Source organism: Amphiura filiformis, chromosome 3 (genome assembly GCF_039555335.1).
Source record: "Amphiura filiformis chromosome 3, Afil_fr2py, whole genome shotgun sequence".
NCBI lineage: Eukaryota > Metazoa > Echinodermata > Ophiuroidea > Amphilepidida > Amphiuridae > Amphiura > Amphiura filiformis.
In genome coordinates, this window is record NC_092630.1 from 41,685,146 (window position 1) to 41,705,866 (window position 20,721).

The 20,721-nt window shown below is 37.4% G+C and overlaps 2 protein-coding genes and 1 long non-coding RNA gene across 3 annotated transcripts in view; 1 reads left to right on the forward strand and 2 right to left on the reverse strand.

Annotated features, from left to right (window-relative positions):
• LOC140148532 (ubiquitin-like modifier-activating enzyme 1) overlaps positions 1-9,540 on the reverse strand; it is a 42,400-nt gene extending 32,860 nt beyond the window's left edge. Inside the window, 2 exon segments of the mRNA XM_072170526.1 lie at positions 4,339-4,494; positions 9,381-9,540. Of these exon segments, the coding sequence (XP_072026627.1) occupies positions 4,339-4,494 (156 nt within the window). The 5' untranslated portion in view covers positions 9,381-9,540.
• Positions 1-20,721, reverse strand: part of LOC140148544 (uncharacterized) — a 219,309-nt gene that overhangs the window by 143,380 nt on the left and 55,208 nt on the right. The gene's annotated exons all lie outside the window — the stretch shown is intronic.
• Positions 10,831-18,901, forward strand: LOC140148534 (NADH dehydrogenase [ubiquinone] 1 alpha subcomplex assembly factor 3-like). The gene is made up of 5 exons (XM_072170527.1): positions 10,831-10,945; positions 13,886-14,087; positions 14,540-14,606; positions 15,835-15,935; positions 16,494-18,901. Exons 1-5 carry the CDS (start codon positions 10,884-10,886, stop codon positions 16,611-16,613), a joined length of 552 nt encoding a protein of 183 aa, XP_072026628.1. The 5' UTR covers positions 10,831-10,883; the 3' UTR covers positions 16,614-18,901.

The following is a 20,721-nucleotide window of genomic DNA, read 5'->3' on the forward strand; positions in this document are numbered from 1 at the left end:
ATGCATGCAGGGAATTACCTGATTATCTCAGCTGCGTGCCTGAATCACGGTATGATTTTATATATGTTTATCGCCTACAAAGCTTGTTCTTTTGCTAAATTTCGCTTGATTTAAAGAAAGAAATATACCAATAAATGAATACTTGTTAAGCTTCAACAATTACTTTCATGATATTGGGTGATCGGTGCATTACATCGGCGGATGAAGGAAAAATCGGCCGATGCAGATCACTACCGATAAGCTAATAATCGGCCCGATTAGGAAGCTCCCGATCTGATCGGTCAGTCTCTAGACTTGGGTGTTTTTGTTTTTGTTAAATATCTCCTCTCCTGAACACATATTATTATAGAAAATCTATCTACTTCTTCATTTGCATACATGTACATACTATAGACCCTGCAACTTTCAATCTACACAGTGGCTAGATAACCCGTTAAACGTGCGAACAGATATTGCAAAACAAAATTAAAGTATGGCTCTACGCCTATGGCTACGCCCATACAATTACTTTTGCTTCTATTGAACAGCTACATGTAGCAATGCATACTAATTCAATGTGTCCCTGACTGTTCAATAGAAGCAAAGGTAATCAAAATATACAAATTTATCCAACTTTGTAAAATAAACTTGGCATTTTTTTTTTTTTTTTTTTTTTTAATAGCAATATTTCTCTGGTTTCCAACCTTGAATAACAAGTAATTTTGGGCCTATAACTTTTTTTTTTTTTTTTTTTAGAATTTTTTTTTTGATGTCGATATGTCGGGATACGTGCCGATGTCGACGACGGCACTATAAGTGCCGTCGTCGGCACCGTTTTTTAATGTCTAATTTTTTTTGTCGACATAAGGCATGTCGATGACGGCACTAGTGACTGTACTCACCAAAGTTTCATGCCCTTACGACAGTTTTTAGTAACTTGACCTCAGATGACCCCTGTGACCTCGGATGACCCAAAATGACCTTCCAAAAATTTGACTCTAAATGTTGACTGTACCCACCAAGTTTCATGCCCATACGAGAGTTTTTAGTAATTTGACCTCAGATGACCCCTGGGTGACCCCGGATGACCCCAAAATGACCTTCCAAAATTTTGGCTCTAAATGCTGACCATACCCACCAAGTTGCATGCCCATATGACAGTTTTTGTAATTGAACCTCAAATGACCCCTGGGTGACCCCGGATGACCCCAAAATGACCGTCCAAAATTTTGGCTCTAAATGTTGACTGTACCCACCAAGTTTCATGCCCATACGCCAGTTTTAGTCATTTGACCTCAGATGACCCCTGGGTGACCCTGGATGACCCCAAAATGACCTTTAAAAAATTTGGCTCTAAATGTTGACTGTACCCACCAAGTTTCATGCCCAAACAGCAGTTTTTGCTAATTTGACCTTAGGTGACCTTAATAATAAATAAATATTTAAATAAATAAATTTCGGTGTTTTATATAGCGCCTTTTCCGGATCTTAGAGGGATCAAAGCCCTGTAATTTCGCTGCCTTGACCCACTAACCAATACAAACTTGTTCTGTCTGGGGTCAAGATGCACCCACCCACCAAGTTTGAGGAACATGCGACCCCTAGTCTCTGAGAAAATTGTATTTTGCTTGTTACGCATAAATTATGCAAATTAGGTAAATTGCCATATTTTGCGCTGAAAATCTAATCAGGTCGAGAACCTCTGGCCCCGCTACTCCCCACCAAGTTATGTCAATGTACCCCATACCGATCTCCAGATAATCTGTTCACAAGGTTTTTGCTTGATACGCATCAAATACGCATAAATTGGCATTTATTTTAGGTACCGGTACTTAATTAGCATATTTTGTGCTGAAAATATAATCAGTTCGAGAACATTTGGCCACGCTACTCCCCACCAAGTTACGTCACTGTACCACATACAGATCTCCAGATAATCTGTTCACAAGGTATTTTGCTTATTACGCATAAATTATGCAAATTAGGTACTTGATTACCATATTTTGCGCGCAAAATCTAATCAGGTCATGCTACCCCCTATAAAGTTTCATCATCATAGCACTTACGATTCTCAAGATAACACGTTCACAAGCTTTTTCCGAACACACACGCGGACACACCCCGACACATCCACGGACACACACCATAAGTAGTCTTATCTAGAGAAAACGCAATCTCGTATTTCACGCCGTGAATCTCGCTTTTAAAAGATTCATTTCTATCACAAAAATCTGTTTCTGTGCTGGATGTATGCAGAATTCAACAACCATTACAACTGAATAAGCTTAATTTTTGACCTGATTTTCCAGCCCGAGTTTACAAAAACGGTCCATTTTCTGGCACATCTAAGCAACAACACAAGTTAAAAAGTGAGCTGTTGTAAACTGCTTATCCACAAAAATAGCCTGTTAAGTAAAATTTCAAAGTTTTAGGGGCCTGAGCTTTCGATCCTAGCAGGATCTTTATCAAAGGCAACATCAAACAACACAAGTAATAATCTTTATTTACTACTCAAACCTGTCAGTATATTGACCTTTCAAGCTGATTTATGAGGACATATTTGGTGTATTTTTGGGCAGTCCGGGCGACATACTGGCTCATGGAATGTTTTGATTATGGAGTTGACTATAGAGGGCAGTATATTATTTATTTATTTAATTAATTTTAATTTTCGCCAATTTTGGAGCATAAATCTCGCTTTTTCTCGCATTTTGCAGTTGCAATCACGCATTTTTGGTCAAAAAATTGCATTTTTTCTCCAAGCCTAACCATAAGTCTCCCTCTGAACATAGTTCAGGCGAGACAAAAACAAAACGAAAACAGAGATACAGGCAGAGGAGAAAGGGTTCAGGAAAAATTCTGCTGTGATGGAGATTGTACTTCATAGATCTCTGCTCTGGAAGTAGGTGGTGGTGTCTTTCAGAGTTGAGGACCTGCTGGCCAAACGGTTGGCAAGACTGTTGATGGTAAGCTCATGAAGAGCAGACTCGTAGTCCTGATAGTCATTGCCGAGGATGATTTTGCAAGTGCGTTTTTGAATCCTTTCGATCTGGTGGCTTTGGTTTTTAGTAAGCGCTTTTTTTATATATATTTTTAAAAAATAGCGCTTTAAAAAAAATATTTCGTGGATTTGGAGAGTCCCTTGACCTAGAGTGAAGTACTGCATTTTTTTCATTTTTTTCAATTTTTTTTAATGATGGTAGCACTTGATGTTAGGTCCAGGGACTCTCCAAATCCATAAAAAATAAATAAATAAAAATCATAATTTTTATTTTTTTTAATTTGGAGACCGCCAATTGCCACCCCTCCACCAACTTGCATCACTATACGCCTTACCAGTTCCGAGACATTGCACTAGCAGATGGACAGACGAACAAATCAAATATTGGGGAATAATTTGAACAAGCTTTCGTTTCAGAGTCGCCATGATCCACAAGGTCAAATTCAAGGTCAAAGTGAAGGGCAAAGCAAAAGGTCATACAATTTCAACTTGCTCATACATGTATATTAAATAATGACAGATTTGGCTTCTCTATGACACCAGTTTCAGCTCATTTGGTCATACGGTTACGGAGAATGGTCGTTGAAAAGACTGCCGCGGCGCCATTTTTCGCAGAAATTGCAAAAAAGGGGCGGGCTGTAGTGGGAGAACCGTAAGACGGATTGAGCTCAAACTTCAAATTTCAGCTTTGGCAGCCAAAATCAACCTGTATACCAAATTAGAACAAATTTGAAGGAGGTGAGGTGTTACCCATTGGCAGTGGCGGCGCCAGGAATTTTTTTCGGGGGCATTGGGGGGGGGCAAAGTTGGCAAATTTTGTGCAAAATTGCCGCAAAAAGTGGAAATTTACGTGATTTTGGGGGTTTTGCCTCAAAAGCGGGGGAGGGGGGCAAACTGGGGGGGCAAGAAAAATATCCCCCCGTAGCATCGCCACTGCCCATTGGGTGAATTGACATGGACTGACCCTCTAAGAAGCTTATCACTTTGTTTAGTGCATTTTTTGCTGTCATAAATCGTGCAAAAGTTTGATCCTTGCATTAATACCAAGACATCCCAATTTGATCATCTCAATCCAAAGGAAATATGTGATGTGATCAAGCAAAATGAGTCGGATGTCGGGAATATTGATTTTGAGATATAGCCAATAATAGTATTCAACTTCCTTTGTATTTTATTGTTCTGAGCAACAATAAAATGGCCATATCTCATATATCAAATTCTGATAGGGATTTCAGCAAAATAAAGCTGAGAGATTGCCTCATCACGTAATTGTAATAAAATTAAAAACTAAATTTTGGTTTTGATCGACATCAAGACTCATTTTGCTTGATCGCATCCCTTTATAATGCTCTACTTACAGTTGCAGCAGGGGCTACTGTAGAGTTTTGGTAGGAGCAGTGAGCTGCGACTGTATCCGTCCCGTTGTCAGAATTCTCAGCTTCTGGGGCAAGCCTCCTTTTCTTGGCAGCTGGCGGTGAAGTCTGGACGTCGTCAGTGGTACTGCTGGAGGACATCTGAATGAAATAAAAAAATTAAATCTTCAGTATCAAAATTCCAACATGTAATTAGTTCTTTCTTTGTAACAGAACTCATTTCAACCCATATGTTTTTATTGTTGAGTAAAAGCTGACATGTGGCAAGTTTCATGTATATGTAATTTGACTAATGACTATTTGAATTAATTTTAAACTAAGTTCTACATATCTGTCAGGCTATACAAATTTAACAGCACTTTGACCAGAGCCACAAACATGACTCTATAGCCTAGACAGTAAACATACAAGGAAAAAAACGACACACAAGCATGTTTTGTACACAAAAAAAAGACACACAAGCATAGCCTTGTGAGAACACACAGCCATCCCGCCATGGCGCCACACTGACTGACGGACATACAACTTGTGATGTCATAAGGTCTTTTCCTTTGGACAAACTAAAAATCTGTGCAACTGCAAGCGCACTTTTGTTTCATAAATGAGATCCACTTTTGGAAGGCAAGCACCCACAAATTAAATCCTACACATGGGCCTGGCCATACCTCTCGAATTTGCTCAAAGGTACATGTAGATGTTGTTGTACATGTAACTTGTACCAGGTAACTTAAGAAGGTGCTAGACTACGACAAAGCCTGGTTGTACCTAAATGAGTGCCCTAACAGACCTCCAAAGGAGAATTGATTATCAGCTAAGATAGTGGAGTTAGAGTTGTTTGAGTTCAGAATGACCAAGGTGGTGGATGAGGCGGTGGTGGATGAGGCGGTGGCGGTATGTGCAAAGTCTATGGGAAATAAAGATTTTGTGTTTGCGCGTTGAATCAACTGATCATATCTTTGCATCCATATGGGCTACAGACATGGTTAAGAGCTCTTTTGAAAGATTATTAATTCTGCTAATTGTTTTTAATCATTTTGAACTCTTTATGATTGGTTTAGTCTATAAAATGCAAACTTTTATGTACAAAACTACCCGTTTTCATATTAAATACCATACTGTAGTAAGCAATGCAGATGTCTTCAAAATCTAAAAGTTGCTGTAAATTTTCAATTACTTATCCTATCATATTCATAGTCAAAGTTTACATTTTCTGAGAGGAAATTTGATGAGGAATCTAAATATGGACTTACTTTTTTGTATGGGTTAGGGGTAAAATGTTTCAGTTCAAAATATGTTGAATTGTAAAAAAATTTGAACATATTTTTGGACACCCTGTAAAAATTCTCCACCTCCTTGTATTGCGAGATTACCAAAAAGCTGTGATATTTTTTCTTCCAAAGTCAGTAGGCTCCCCCTAACCTCTAACCAAATCAATGTTGTTTACTGTCAGTTTATAACTGCAAGTTAGTAATAAGCAATGCATTAAGTGACCCATTTTTTATTTGGATTTTTTTTATTCCACCCTGTATAACTTCAAGGTCACCCTGTACAATGAGTTGAAATGTGTATAGTTAAATTGCTTTTGCCTTCAGCTTTCCAAAAATGTATACTTTTTAGTTTAGGGTTGATAGTTGTGGAGATATTCTAATTTGAAACGTGATTGGTGTAAAAATTCATAATATTTGTGATGTAACGCTAAGGGTGGCAAGTTCAAAACACATGGCTAGATATATTCATCCGATCCTTTAATTCTTTTGAGGACTTGTGTATTTAAATGGCTGACTATCATAAAGTCCAGATTGGCATACACTTGTTTAGTTTCTATCACTCTTGGTCTTTATAACAATCTTTACTGATTATTTTGTCATAATAATCTTAGAACTTCTATCTTTTGACTTTTCTTGTATTTCTGAAGTCGTTAAAAAAAACAAAGATATAACAATAAAAAGAGTAATGAAATAAAATTGCTACAAGCACTGAAGCAGACCTTCATTTTTGAGGAGCTCAATTGCACCAGAGCTCCGACCTACAGCTCTCACAACATTTCAGGAGTATGATTTAATGAGCTCCTCACTTCTTAATTCCCTGTTTTAATCCAGATATTAAAACATTGAGCTTGTTGTTAAACACAAGTAAACTCAGGAGAGCTCCTGCAATTTTCAAAAACGAAAAGCTGAAGAGTCAAGCAACAATAATGTGAACCTATAAAACAAACATTTTCAAATTAAGGGCAGAATAATGGGAGAGAACATGGACCTTTTCGAGCTTCATTATTTCTGAATTGTATGTCCAAAGTATATAAAACTATACATTTTTGGAAAGGAAATGAGTCAAGGAATCCCATGGTGACGCCAGATTTGTTCAAAAATCTCAGGTTTTGAAAAAATCACAAAAATTCACTTTTTTAACCCAATTTTTTTGTGACAACTTAGAAAAAAATCCGTTCGGAGTAAAAAAATTCAGTTAGCTTTTCATGAAGAAGAGACATGAACTTAGGGAATGTTTTTTATTTCTTTGAAATTTGTCTCTTTTTTCGAAATATTGAAATAAACATGTGAAAAAAGCCATTTTGTCACTCTAATAAGCTAAAAAATGCACATAATGGTGTATGTTTTTGTTTAAAACAAATATTTTGAAAAAATGAAAAAACCTTCCCTAGACTTTGATGTACTCTAAAGGATAGTGCAAAAAGTTTACCCTTTGCTTGCATATTTTTCGAGTTATCTTGTCACAAAAATCGCGCAATATTGTCAAAAGTGAACTCTGTGAAATCGACGTTTTAGTAAAAAAATGTCAAAATTATACACAAAACGTCCTTAAATTTTAAAACGGTAAGACTTTCACACTTGTAAAAGCTGTATCTGGTGCATGGTCTAAATATACATCTTTTTGCACCAATGAATCGAATGCGCCTTGATTGCGTTGGACATACGCACAGCGTTACGCCGCGTCACGCTTGTGACGCGAATCACGCTAGCGTGATCACAATATTTTCGCATTCGCGCATTTCTGACTCATTATTTCCGCCAATTTACTAAGCTGTCTTGAGCCATGTGACTTTTTAGAGTTGAAAAGAGTGAAATAAATCAAGCAAAAATACGAATAAATATTAGCAAGTTGTATTTTATCAGTTTCAAGTGAAAGAATACATCTTAGTGTTGATAAATATCAAAAAATCTCAAATTCGGTCGTGGACGAATGTGTCTTCCATTACTCTGGCCTTAAAAGGAATGCCTGCTGAGTGCTGATCAATTATCACCATGATCACTGACAGTCATTCAATCAATGTACATGAAACTTCACAAGTTACTGACTCAACAATTTTGTCATCCTTGTCTGTTTACAAACAGAGAGGTAGACAAAAGACCTGTCAAACTGTTCCCAGTTATCCAAACACTCATGTATGTATCAGATTGATGATAGGTCTACAAATTGTAGTACAATAGAGTGATTCACCAGTAGAGAGGATTAAAAATCTGAAGTGTTACCGATTACCATGTGCTTCTATTGTCCAGTTTGCCATCAAGATTACAAAGGGATACAAGACAGAACTTGTTGACGTTGACACAAATTTCATAGCCCTCAACAAACCCAGTCACTCAAAAAATTAGGTCATTTATAGGTCATTAACCTCTGATGTGATGATGTAGGCAGTAGGCTAGTTTCCTGCTTAAGGGGGTATTACACCCCTGCCCAATTTTGTGCTTATTTTTGCATTTTTCTCAAAAATTATACATTTTGTAATGCATTGGGGACAAGTAAGATATGTATATCATACTAGGGGCAAGCAACTACTGCACTGGAAATTTTATTTCAGCACAGACAACTTTGTGGAGTTACAGTCAAAAATGAGGGAAAACCAATATTTGATCAATAAATCAATAACTAAGTTGCTTTGCATTGCTGAATTTTCAGTACAGTAGTTGTAGTCCTTGCCCCTATAATAAACACCTTACTTGTCACCAATGTGCTATAATTTTTGAGAAAAATGCATAAATAGGCAAAAAATTGGCCAGGGGTGTTATTTTAGTACCCTCTTAATCGGAGTACATTGTACAGCATCCAGATCCACTTCAGGATCAAATATTGGTTTTCCCTCATTTTTGACTGTATTTCCACAACTGTTGTCTGTGGTGCTGAAATAAAATTTCCAGTGCAGTAGTTGTAGTCCTTGCCCTATACATCTTACTTTTGTCACCAATGCGCTAAATTTTTGAGAAAAATGCAAAAATAGGCACAAAATTGGGCAGGGGTGTAGTACCCCCTTAACTTAGCTTAACCTTGTCTTGATGCAGAATGAGAAGAGTCATTAATAATTATAAACAATCACAAGTTTAATACATGTAATCATGCATATCATGAAAACAACCATCCCATGATCCATCATGCCCATGACAACCAGACAGTTGACATTGACATGATTGACCCAATCGACATTAATCACATGGTACAATGTAGATGCACTCATGCACTAGACATGCTAGACAGGATCTGGTCTCAGGGGACTTCGCCTCTTCTCTGCCATTCTACAATGATAATCCCACCCCAGCTCTGAAGAATTATGAAATTAATTAAATATTACATGATTAAAAATAAATTATTAATAACAATAACATATAATAATCATCATGATTATAAAATAAGCGATTTAATTTTTAAACAGCACATACATTGAATGTAAACCATGGAAAACTAGTAGGCCCTTTAACACTACAGTACAGTACATGAATGAATGATGGTAACTTTTTAATCATGATATTTCACCATCACAATATCATGAACAATTGAACATACATACATAATGTATTTTCTTGCATAATTACACTATCATACCATTACAAAAGATACTTTCAAAACTCAATACAAAGACTTTTTACGATATTCTTTTGTTCGGGATCATCATGTATTATCATTGTCAAGTTCTAGAACAATAACATGGCCGGCCGGCGATGATGTGCGATGACTTTCGCATGTTCGCAGTAATAATAAACACGTGGAGTTGGGAATTTCTGCATGGAACAACCTACCTCCGGCTTCTTCAAATCGTTGGACCATCTAGATCTTGTACTTTATTTTGATAAGGCGAGAGATGGAAGGAAAAGAAATTGAAATATCGTGATTTTGGATTTATTCTAGAGACGTCTTGTGTATTCCTGGATCGGCAAATTGTACAGCTGCGTTGATGTTAAATTTCTCATCTCACGTGACCGGCGACAAAAACTTGGGCGCTAAATCGCGCCCTCTTTGCCCTCAATACTCACCAAAAATCACAAAACGTCCTCAAGATTTCAACAATAATCCTATAAAATCGTTAGGTAGATAGACTCCGCGTTAAGCGTGGAATACGCTGTAAAATGAAGCAATTTGAAGAATCAACCTTACCGTCTCACAACACCAAACCGGAAGCAAGGGTATCTCATCGCTCGATAAATGGAATGCATTATGGGTCATAGATGTCGCGATATTTCCCGGGGGTTCCACGTTTTGCCACTCTAGGGATTTATTTATAATAATTAATATAGCATAATTTATGATAAACATGAAACTTATGATAAACATGAAACAATTGGCAAGACGGGAGCTGACGGGCATTAATAATAATGAGCGACAAATGAACGATAATGATTAGCTCAATCAATCAAATGCAATCACAAGATCACCGGGATTAGGCCCGGCCCTATAAAACAAGCCAATGATGATAATTTTTTGATGCGATTTGTTAAAAAATTGTAGGCCTACGTAGTACGTACCTCCTTGTTTTCAATAGCATGCCACCCTAGGCCTACTGACTCTTTTCATCCGACATTTTTTAACTTGTTTTTTCAACCCTCAAATGGAAGTCCCATTTGAGCGCATAGCGATTGAAAAAACCCTGTTTTTATGCCTTTTTGGTCAAAAAAGGTCAAAATTTTGGGGGAAAAAATCCATTTGTTTTTCAAAATCCGCCTCCCCTAGTTCAAATAGGTCCAAATTTTGGGAAAAAGGTCCGCGGCTTTTTCAATTCCAGCCCCCAAGTAAATCCTGGTTTACGGGCCTGCCTGCTCGGAAAATTGAAATATTATGTGGTTTAGGGGCAGCCCTGGGGCGCACTATGGGGAGGGTAAGGGAGAGGACAAGCAATTTTTAATAGGCAGAAAAATCATGGGTGAGGCAATTTTATTTTTAGGGGATAGGCAGATTGAAAATGGGTGAGGCACTGAATTTTATTTTTAGGGGCTTCTGCGTCATTTCAATAAAGTTGCGACAACCCCTCCCCCTCAACCCCCCCCCATTTCGGCAAATGATCCCCACTTTAAAGTCTTCCACACTATAGTAAACATTTAATTCCAGGTTCCAATTTTGCACAAAAGCCACAAAGTATATGTAGGCCTATGTACAATGCCCGGTACAATGTAGCTCTGAGCTCTGGAGATGGATCAGACATGTCAGAGTAGAATGTAGCCTGGCTCCCCCTGGAAACTACTTACGTCATGGCACTGGTGCTGAGTTACGTATCGGAATCTCGGTAGTATATCATTAGAAAATTCAAAATGTCAGCGCCCAGTGTCTGGAAAGCTTCCCAATCAATACGCAGTTTAGTGCCAAAAATAAGGTAATTATACAGCATATTAAAGGCTACATTGTAAGGTCCAATATACATCAGTGATGCCAACGCCGCGCCTTAGGCGCACAATTGGGCTACTTGGCGATCACTTGCCGCTACTCAAAAAAGCATGCCGCTACTTAGTCTAGACGTTCGCTTTTCGTATCTCTTTGCTTTCCTTGTTGGAAAGGTATAACGTTGAGGAGATATGAACATGTACCGTCATCCGGGACCTACTCTGCCATGTTTGGCTGAGTAACGGTACATGAACACGGTCTTTTGTGCCTATGTAAATTAGTCATTGTGTAAAGCTGTGTTTATACCCATGGGTTGCTCATCATCAGACTGAATCTTGACCTTGACCGACAGAGGGTGTCAATTTAGGCCTACGTGTCGCTTTTGAAAAACAGCGATTGCGCGCATGCTCAGCAGGCAAATACGACGGCGATTTAGTACACTGATCATGCGTGCGTGCGATTCAGATTTCTGCAAAAGCGATTGAGTATAAATGCGTCTTTAGAAATGACTGGCGATTGTGTGTTCTCAAGTGGGTTTTATCATGTTAATTAGTGACCTGACACACATTTGTATTGGTTCGATCAAGCATTGATTTTTTGTACTGGATCGTCCAAGCATCTCCAACAAATTTTTCAATGTAAGTGCCTCTGGCCCTAGGCTAGGCCTAGTGGAAGTAAAAACGGATACTATGGCCAGAGTTCTAGGGCTACCGCTACTTGTCTAAAATTGGGCTACTTTTGCCAGTCTCAGGCCGCGGCACTAATTTGATGTATTTTCCTTTCAATTTAGCCGATTTATAAAGGTGTTGAGTCTTTGAAGCTCCAAATTGAAATTACAATGGGTTTTGTGACCATTTATTGATCGGTCACTGAGTAACTTCCCAGTAAGTACCGGAAGTTTCAAAGTCAAGTGCTTTTCCGCCCAATTGGGTGTTTTGCGTTCTAAATTCGGGTAAATCCGCCCAAATATCCGGTTTTGGGCGCTTTTTTGGAAGCTAGAAAAATTGGGCTACTTGAGAATCCTTTACCGCGGCCTGGCGAGTCAATGCGCCGCGCCTTAGCGCTGAAAAGTTTTGGCAACACTGTATACATTCACTCGGTGAAGGTGCAAGTTGTAGGCATCACAGATATTAGTCCAGTTTTATGGATCCATGCCCCGTGCATACGAATGCATACGAATAGTAGTATACAAATATTTACTGCTCATGAGGGATCTGGTGGAATATATTGGTCCCCGAGGTGAACTGGAGACCGTATGCCATGATTGATATGGGCCTGCTATTTTCCCGAGACCGCCAGGCAAGGCCGGCTGTCAACTCTCACGCTGTCACGCATGCCATTGGGCGTGAGTCTCACGCATTGGGTCACTTTCTCACGGTCTCACGCCAAGGTGGTATAATCTCACGCCTGGGTAGTAAATCTAACGCATAAGCTGGAAAAGGAGTAAAATCTCACGCATCGTCAAAATAATTTGTTGTCCCTACCCCCCCCCCCCCCCCCCCCCCCACCTTTTCATATACTCAGTGCCGTGGCTCAAATAATCATGGGTCAAAATGAACATTGTAATCGGCAAATCCTGGTTCGCCTCTGTCCTACGCCAAGCAATTACAAAAAGTCCTGCGCCAGGACAGGATGGAGGGAAAATACTCAAAATAGTAGGTTCACCAATTCAGGGAACAAATTATTCCACCAGATCCCAAATTTAGAGCAGTAAATATTTGTTTTATATCCTTCAGTAAATATATTGTTTGTTCATTGATTGGTTATTAGAAACTCATAGTATGTAGGCTAGGCCTAGTCAAGGCTAGGCTAGGCTCAGTCCTTGCTTTATTTTGTGCACATATATGCACGCAGCACGCACACAGTTGAGGGGGTGATATGGCTCAGTAAAGCTTACCGTGAAAATATTTTAACCTCTAATGCAATACCTCCGTGAAACGAGTCGGAGTAACCATGTTCTCTGTTATTTCACCAACACCGTCAATATTATGATACTAATTCTGACACTGATCTCATATTATGCCATGAAACCCGGGCATGAAACCGCCATATTTCAGCTGCACTTCTGTGTGTGTCTGCTTGTGTGCCCGGCTTGAGTGCTTCTACACATTAATACCCCAAAACCAAATCCCGCGTATGTGGCGAGTTGCACTGCACCGACAACTATAGAAAAATTATTTAATTTGTGTACATCATAAACATGGGATATACTCTTTGCGTGGCTGTGCATAGTACTGTACTATAAGTGGTCATTTTCGCATACTGTACAGTTATTTTTTGCGATTTGGAGTGAGAGACACATTTTTGCAAATGTTATTTTTGCCATAGCCCAATCCTTCCCTATACTTGCAATACATTATTGCATTATACATTCATGAGGTGTTATTTTCTTGTTGGAGCTCTAATCGCAAAATTGGCGAAAATAAAACCCTCGCGAAAATTACCACTTACGTAGATAACCTCGCTCGCTAATCGGGATGCGTAGAGTAGCGTTATCACTTGTGTATTAGCATGATTAGTCGCGGAGTAACAAGCATAGTTGAATGTTCCACATGTACACAAATTAAATAATTTTTCTATAGGAACTGCGACACAGCATCGAGGTCATAGGGCAATATAGTACTACTTTTTCCCTAGAGAAATAGTACTTGAATAGTACCCCATTCCCTCATCAATTGGCTTTTTGACTGCTTTCCAAAATATTTAAAACTATTTTTGGTCACATGATACTCGATTAAACCAATTTAATGAATGAGAATATTATGATGGATAAAATATTCCCCCCCAAGGAATTAGAACTAGTTCTAGATCTACCAAGCATCAATAGTCGATTGAAAGAAGTAATTTGTTTCTATTGCCTTATCCATCTTAATCTTTCTATATGTCTTGCTTGTTTAAATATGTTGCGTGCTTAAATTGTCTCTGCTTCCAGATGTTTAGCTAGGCCGATGAGTAAGCTGTATCCAACAGATGATGAGTTATACACACGTACCACAGTCAATCTGTTAGCAAAAGATGAGCAAGCCAAAACAGTACCACTTGTTAACAATTTCAGTGTGAGGGGGTTTAAAATCAGTGGAGATACAGTAGTTGGACCTGTAGCTATATTACCAAGATGTTTAGTGCATTGGAATGTAAGTAGTGCAATATCTGGGATCATCATGTCCCGATAAGATTCTCTAAATGATTTATTTTGCTTCAAAATGAATTTGTGTGGTTTGAGCCTTTTAATATCACCAATGGTGTTAAAAGTAACAAGATAAAATTTAAAAGGCAATTTAAAGTAAGGGTAGCCAGTTGGGTGGGGAAGCAGGGGGCCAGTTCCCCCAGACATCATGGACCATCGGGTCAAAATTTCTCAATCTCAGTTTCCGTTGGTCAATAAAACTGAATCAATGCTGACTTTAGCATCAATCCACCTGTTGTCAAGGTTTTTGATTTGCGAGTCTGAAGTCTTTCATAAGTATCATACATGCGGACCATTGTATCATTAAAATTTTATAATTTGAGTTTGAGAGCCCGAAGATTTCAAACACAGATTAATTAATTGAAGCCTATTTACTATTTATTGCTGTTCTTCTTATAGGTTGGAAATTATCATGATATAAATGAAGACAGTTTGACATTGTTTCACCTGCTGGAACCAAGATTAGGTATGTTTTAAAAGAAGAATATATTGTTACACATCTTGGTGATTATACATTCACCCAGTTGTTCAAATATGTGACCATCCAGCACAACTGAGCCCGGATGTCTCCAGTGCTACTAATGAGATATGCTCCATTGAACTTAACAATAAACAATAGGAAACAAATGATTTATTGACTGTTTTATTGATTTTTCACTACTTAAATGTCAAGTACTATTATAATAGACATGATATACATCGTTTTAAAGCTAATTTCAAGCAGAATATTTTGGTTGAATATCTTAAAAATGATGATTGGCGACTTCAGGGCTCAGTCACATACTATTTTTAAAATGGAATGAAATCCAGAAATTGGAAAATATAATTTTTTTTAAAGTTCAGAGACAAAGCAAATTAACAAAGTTCCATTTTTAGTACATTTTCATATTAAACTATGTAGACATGCATTAACATTTTTTTAAATCTTGTGTGCTAATGTCTTTTACTGGTTCATTTAAATTTCTCTTCACATTTCTTTTCTTTAATTTAAATTAAAGTGTACAGTTTCCTTTTCTATGTTTAGTGTGCAAAATACAAAGCTAATGTAAGACAAAGTTTCCAAAACCTGTCGTCAGATGTGCATGAAACAGAATAAGTTGCCAGAATCTCAAACTTAATACCATAACTATAATAATAAGAATAAAATGTGATGAGATAAAGCAAAATGAGTTGGATGTTGGGAATAATGATTTGAGCTATCGCCAATACCGTATTCCTCCGAGTATAATCCCACATTCTAGTATAGTCCCACCCCACCCCATTTTTGGTGAAAAATTCCAGAAATTGTAAAAAAAAAAAAAAATAGCTCTAGGTACAGGGACACTCCAAAACCGAAAAAATAAATAACTGTTTTAATTTGAGTGTAATCCCACCCCCCCCCCCCCAATTTTGAAAAAAAATTTACTTTAAAACAGGGTGGGACTATACTCGTATGAATACGGTAGTATTCAACTTCCTCTGTATTGTATTGTTCTGAGCAACACTAAAATGTCCACATATCTGAAACGGTAAGTCTATCTATGATGGGGTTTTCAGCAAAATGAAGCTCTGCGAATGGCTCATGTAATGAAATTTAAAACTGAATTTTTATTTTGATCAACATCAGAATCATTTAACTTGATCCCATCACAAATAAGCTAATATCCCATCCATATAGATGTTTGAAAATTAATATCTGATCTTTTATGTTACAGAGATTTTAGTGTTAGGACTTGGAGCAGAAAATCATAGGCTAGACCCAGAACTTCATAAATTTTTCAGAAGAAAGAACATAGCCATGGAAGTACAGAATACTGTGAGTAAATGTTATTAGTGCATTGGCTAAGTTGGTGTGTTCTTCACTTGGATGTAACTTATTTTTGGTTTGGACTACCCTATTTAGCCCTATTTAACACCCTGCCATATGGACTTTCTTAACCCTGCCATGGGGCATTATGCAATAGCCCACAAATACTTTTCATGTCATAACCATTTGCCATTTATTATTGATAATATGAAACACAATCCATATCAATAAGTCACTGATGTATATAAAACATACATGAAAACAGAGGAGCATTTATTGTGTACACACATCACTTGTTCTTTGTGATTTTGTAATTTTGCTATTGAAAGCAATGTTAAAGTTCTTATTGTAGAAGTTGCAATTAGAAGGATGCAAATAGGTTTATTTATCTATATACACAAAGAGATGGCAATTCAGAATGGGCAGAGTTAGCTTGAACACCACAGAACAACTTTATATTACCAACATGTCAGGTATCCACCATAAACAACACTGCAACACCATGTCAATGACAAACTTCATTGTAAATATACCACATAATAATTTGATTTTTTTTGCTGAATACAGGCTAATGCGTGTGCAACCTATAATTTCCTTGTTACTGAAGGACGGATTGTAGCAGCAGGACTTATACCCCCAGAATACAGAGAAAAAGAACCAGAGGTAGAGAAATTACCATCGGATTGATCGAAATCAATGATACATGTATGCAAAAGTGGCATGATGCAATACAAGTAACTATGTAAGGACCCTGGGATAACTAAGGCCTCAGTAACCAGTTCTAAACAGATTCGTGAACTGTATGGTAAACATGAAAAATATAATGGAATTGGAATGAACCCCAAGTTATAGTCATGTGCAAACCCACCACCTGCAATAGTGAAATCAGCTCAAGTCATTGAAGAAAAAAATCAGTCTTGCTGTGTTGGATTGCTGAATTCAACATATTAAATCACCTTTGTGTATTAGTGTGAATCATCAGGAGCTGGCATTTGTGGCTACCTTTGAGCAACATGCTCTTTGTCAACAATGGGATTTCAACTGCTGCCACGACAAAGTATGCACTGCCAGTCTGCCACAGGAATATCAGAGACCATCTTCTGCTGAATAACATTCTGTTATGTATAATGAACTACCAGACTATAGTTTGTGTAGTGGTAGATAAGTTGCTCAAATCTTGAAATATTTTCAAAAAGTTATGTTATCCAGATTCACCAATGATGATGATACAAATAAATTATGAAGGGATTAAAAACTTTTCTTGAAATAGGAAAATGCTCTATACTTTGATCAGCTCGTAATCGGCGGGAATTGTTAGGCTTTTACCACTACGCCGAAAAAGTAGATCCATGTTAAGAGTGAAATTGTTCATCTGGAAGATCTAAAATGTGCATGTTAAAGAAAGTAGATAAGTATAGGACTTGAATTAATAATTTGTGATTTTTCTGGCGAGATATCACAAGACAATTCTCTAAATAAAATATATTGATATTAATCCGCGATGTTAAAATTCCCGTCGATTACGAGCTGATCAAAGTATAGGGTTAAGGATGCAAAGCCAAGTACACTGACTTTTTTCAGCTTGTAATAGGCATGATTCATAACATTGTGGATTGACATAGAATGACGTACACACACAGCTGGGCACAGCACCTATGCAAAGTGCATTTCGCCCTACGCAAAGCACACTTTGCGTAATGTGACTGACGTATGTTTTGTGAATTAATGTGGGTGTACTAGCAAGTTTTTAGACAATTTGTTGGAAAATTTTGCCTATTTTAACAAAGGATAATTAATATTCTTTTTGAATAAGCCACATCAGACAAGCAATTGTAGTTCCTTTGTTCTTGTGTCACACTATTATCAAAATACAAAATAATAATCAGTCCAAAGGTAGTAAAATTTGGCTCAGAGACTTTTAATCAGCTGCTTTTCTTATATTTATAAATCTGTCTGGAGCATTTTCCATTTCAGTAAATCTCGGAACTTCTCCAATAAACAAAACTTTAAAAAGTTCTTTCCTTGTATCCCTCATCTCTGTTTTTGTGTTAATTGTGTTTTGATAAAATCTGGCAAGTGGACGCTGGGGGAGGGGAGTGGGAGAGGGGTATTAAATTTTTTGGAATCTGAATTTTTACTTGAGCCATGAGTGGGGAATGTTAAGTTTAAATGGAGAAAAGGGGGGAAACAAGGGCGAATCCATAAATTTTGAACAGACGCAAGGACGGAACATCAAAACTCCCGCCTGGTGTAAATATTGAACAATCCCTAATATCCCTTTTATTTCCATGTGTATGTAACTGAATTGACCTATACTTTGTCACCTTGAGTTTAAGTAGTGAAAACCACCCTTGTATGTGTATACGCTCTGTAGCTATTGCAGATAGGGCCTTCTGGCACATATCCCCAAATTTGTTTGTGGTAAAAAAAAACCTGGTGGAGGGTAGGATAGCTGCATGTTCCAGACTATAATATTAAAAAGAACTGGCAAGAAAAGCATGTACAGAAAAACAAAATTTTATTCATAACTTTCGATACAGAGTTGTAGCTTTCTAGTTTGGTACTTCTAAATACCGTACCAAGAACAATATTTTCACATTAGGTCCACTTATTGCACACACTTTTATTTTGGTTCAAATGTGAATCTCATAATTACACCTTCATTAATTACATTAATAATTGTTATGTAATTCAATTTCTAACATGATTTTTGTTTTATCACATCTTTCACTATAGATTTCACAAAAAATATTGTACAAGTATTTATTTATCAGTGTATTTTCTCTAACATTTACAATGCATTGTATGTCATGTAATCCATCTAACTCTGAAAATGTAAGTAGTATGGAAGAGTTACCATCATTTTGGGGACTTGTGATGGGCTTAGAAGATTCACTATGCATTAATGTTATTGAAATGTACCCCAGGCTTTGACTTGTGAGGTGAGTGAGCAGTGGCGGCGCCAGGAATTTTTTTCGGGGAGGGGGGGGGGCCTTGAGGGGACAAAGTGAATTTCAGGGGGGGGGGGCAGCAAAATCAACAAATTTTGTGCAAAAGTGAAATTATTTGTAATTTTGGGTTTTTACTGGGCGCCACTGTGAGAGTGTGAGTGAGAGTAATAACTCTCCTAAAAGCTCTCCTACACTTCCTTAGCTCATCAATGATCAATGATGTGTAATCAGCTGCAATTTTTAAAACTCAATGTCTGCTCAATTTAGGCACTCCCTTGTACATTGTACATTCTAAGAAGAGCTCACCACTCACCAGCAATTTCCAAAAATCAAAAGCCTGGTGTATTTAAAATTAAATAATTCTGATCTGTCAACATTTACAGTACCATATTTCATTCATTTTTATTTTAATGTTTTGTTTACAGTACAAGGAAAGTAATTCACCTTTTCAATAAATCCCTTAAGCCTTTGCGTATGACCAGTGGCGGTGCCAGGAATTTTGTAGGCATTGGGGGAAAAGTGAATTTCAGGGGGAATCAACAAATTTTGCAAAAATGCTGCAAAAAAAAGTGGAAATGGGGGGCAACAGGGGGACAAGAGTTTTGACTGGGGGAATATGCCCCACCCCCAAGGCGCCACCACTGCTTATGACATATCATCGATGCACACATGTTTACTGCACAAGTTGATCATCAATTGCGCAGTAAAGATGTGAGCATCTATGACACACAATCAGTCATGATCACTGGGAAATATGCAAAAGCTTATGGGATTTACCAAAAAGGTGAATTGACAACTTGCAAGATCTTACAATAAAGATACAGTATTCAGCTTGTAGTCTGATTAGATTGAATTCATAAGGATTGAGATAATGTGATTTGACGTCACTGCATTGCCAAAAACAATACATGAACTCGGTAAAAGAATATCATGTCAGACTGATATTCCTTTCAAAAGTATACACTGTATATTTCTATGACAGTAACATAAATTCTATTCTTCCAAATAAGTCTCTTCATTATGGTTTCCTGCACTAACACAAACCCTGAGAACTCCCCAACATAGATAAAATAAGGAATTTCAGGTATCAGCGGTGCTTCAATGTTTAAACAATTTTTATGATTTTATCTTTTTTAGCAAAACAACAAAAATAGGTTTCTTTACTGCACATAAATTTTACAATTTTGGTTTGTTGCCTGACACTCAAACAAACTTTCACATCAAATACATATATGTTTAATATGTAGCATGCAATTTAAGTAGATACAAACTATACACACATATATCAATGAATATAAATTATATTTAAACAAAAGATATATTTATAAAGTAATTTCAGTCAAATTATTGGTTCTTAGTTAAATACATAATGCACTTAAAAAAAGATGCAAATAAATAAATTTTAAACAAAAACCAGCTTTGATCACTTGATATACTACATGTAACATTTACTCGGCACAATATAATGCCTATAGAACATTCTATACTGTTTTATCCAATGTAGTCCATTCACTGTAAACACAGATAAATGAATCATATTATGATACATTGTCATCTCATCCGCCAACAAAGCCATGTAGCATCATGTGACCCAGTTCTGTTTATGCGATAAATAGGTCAGGTCATCAGCAGTGCCAAATTTCCCTGGTAGACACCAAAGCATTTTCCACCCTGAAGTGGCAGTGGCGTCAGTGCGTATTTCATTGGGCACAGCTACAAATCGCTTGTGTTCTCTCAAAGCGCTGGTGTACACATAGATGCACACACAAAACAGCTGCCTCAACGCTTTGATGTCACTGCCACATCAGGGTGGAAAATTCTTTAAACAGCACTAGGTAAACGGA

What these genes read in the sequence shown, in the direction of transcription:
- LOC140148534 (XM_072170527.1), top strand. Translation starts at nt 10,884, where the DNA reads ATGTCAGCGCCCAGTGTCTGGAAAGCTTCCCAATCAATACGCAGTTTA. An exon ending in AGTTTAGTGCCAAAAATAAG is followed by an intron (nt 10,946 to 13,885) that starts GTAATTATACAG and finishes CTCTGCTTCCAG; the next exon opens with ATGTTTAGCTAGGCCGATGA. An exon ending in CCTGCTGGAACCAAGATTAG is followed by an intron (nt 14,607 to 15,834) that starts GTATGTTTTAAA and finishes TTTATGTTACAG; the next exon opens with AGATTTTAGTGTTAGGACTT.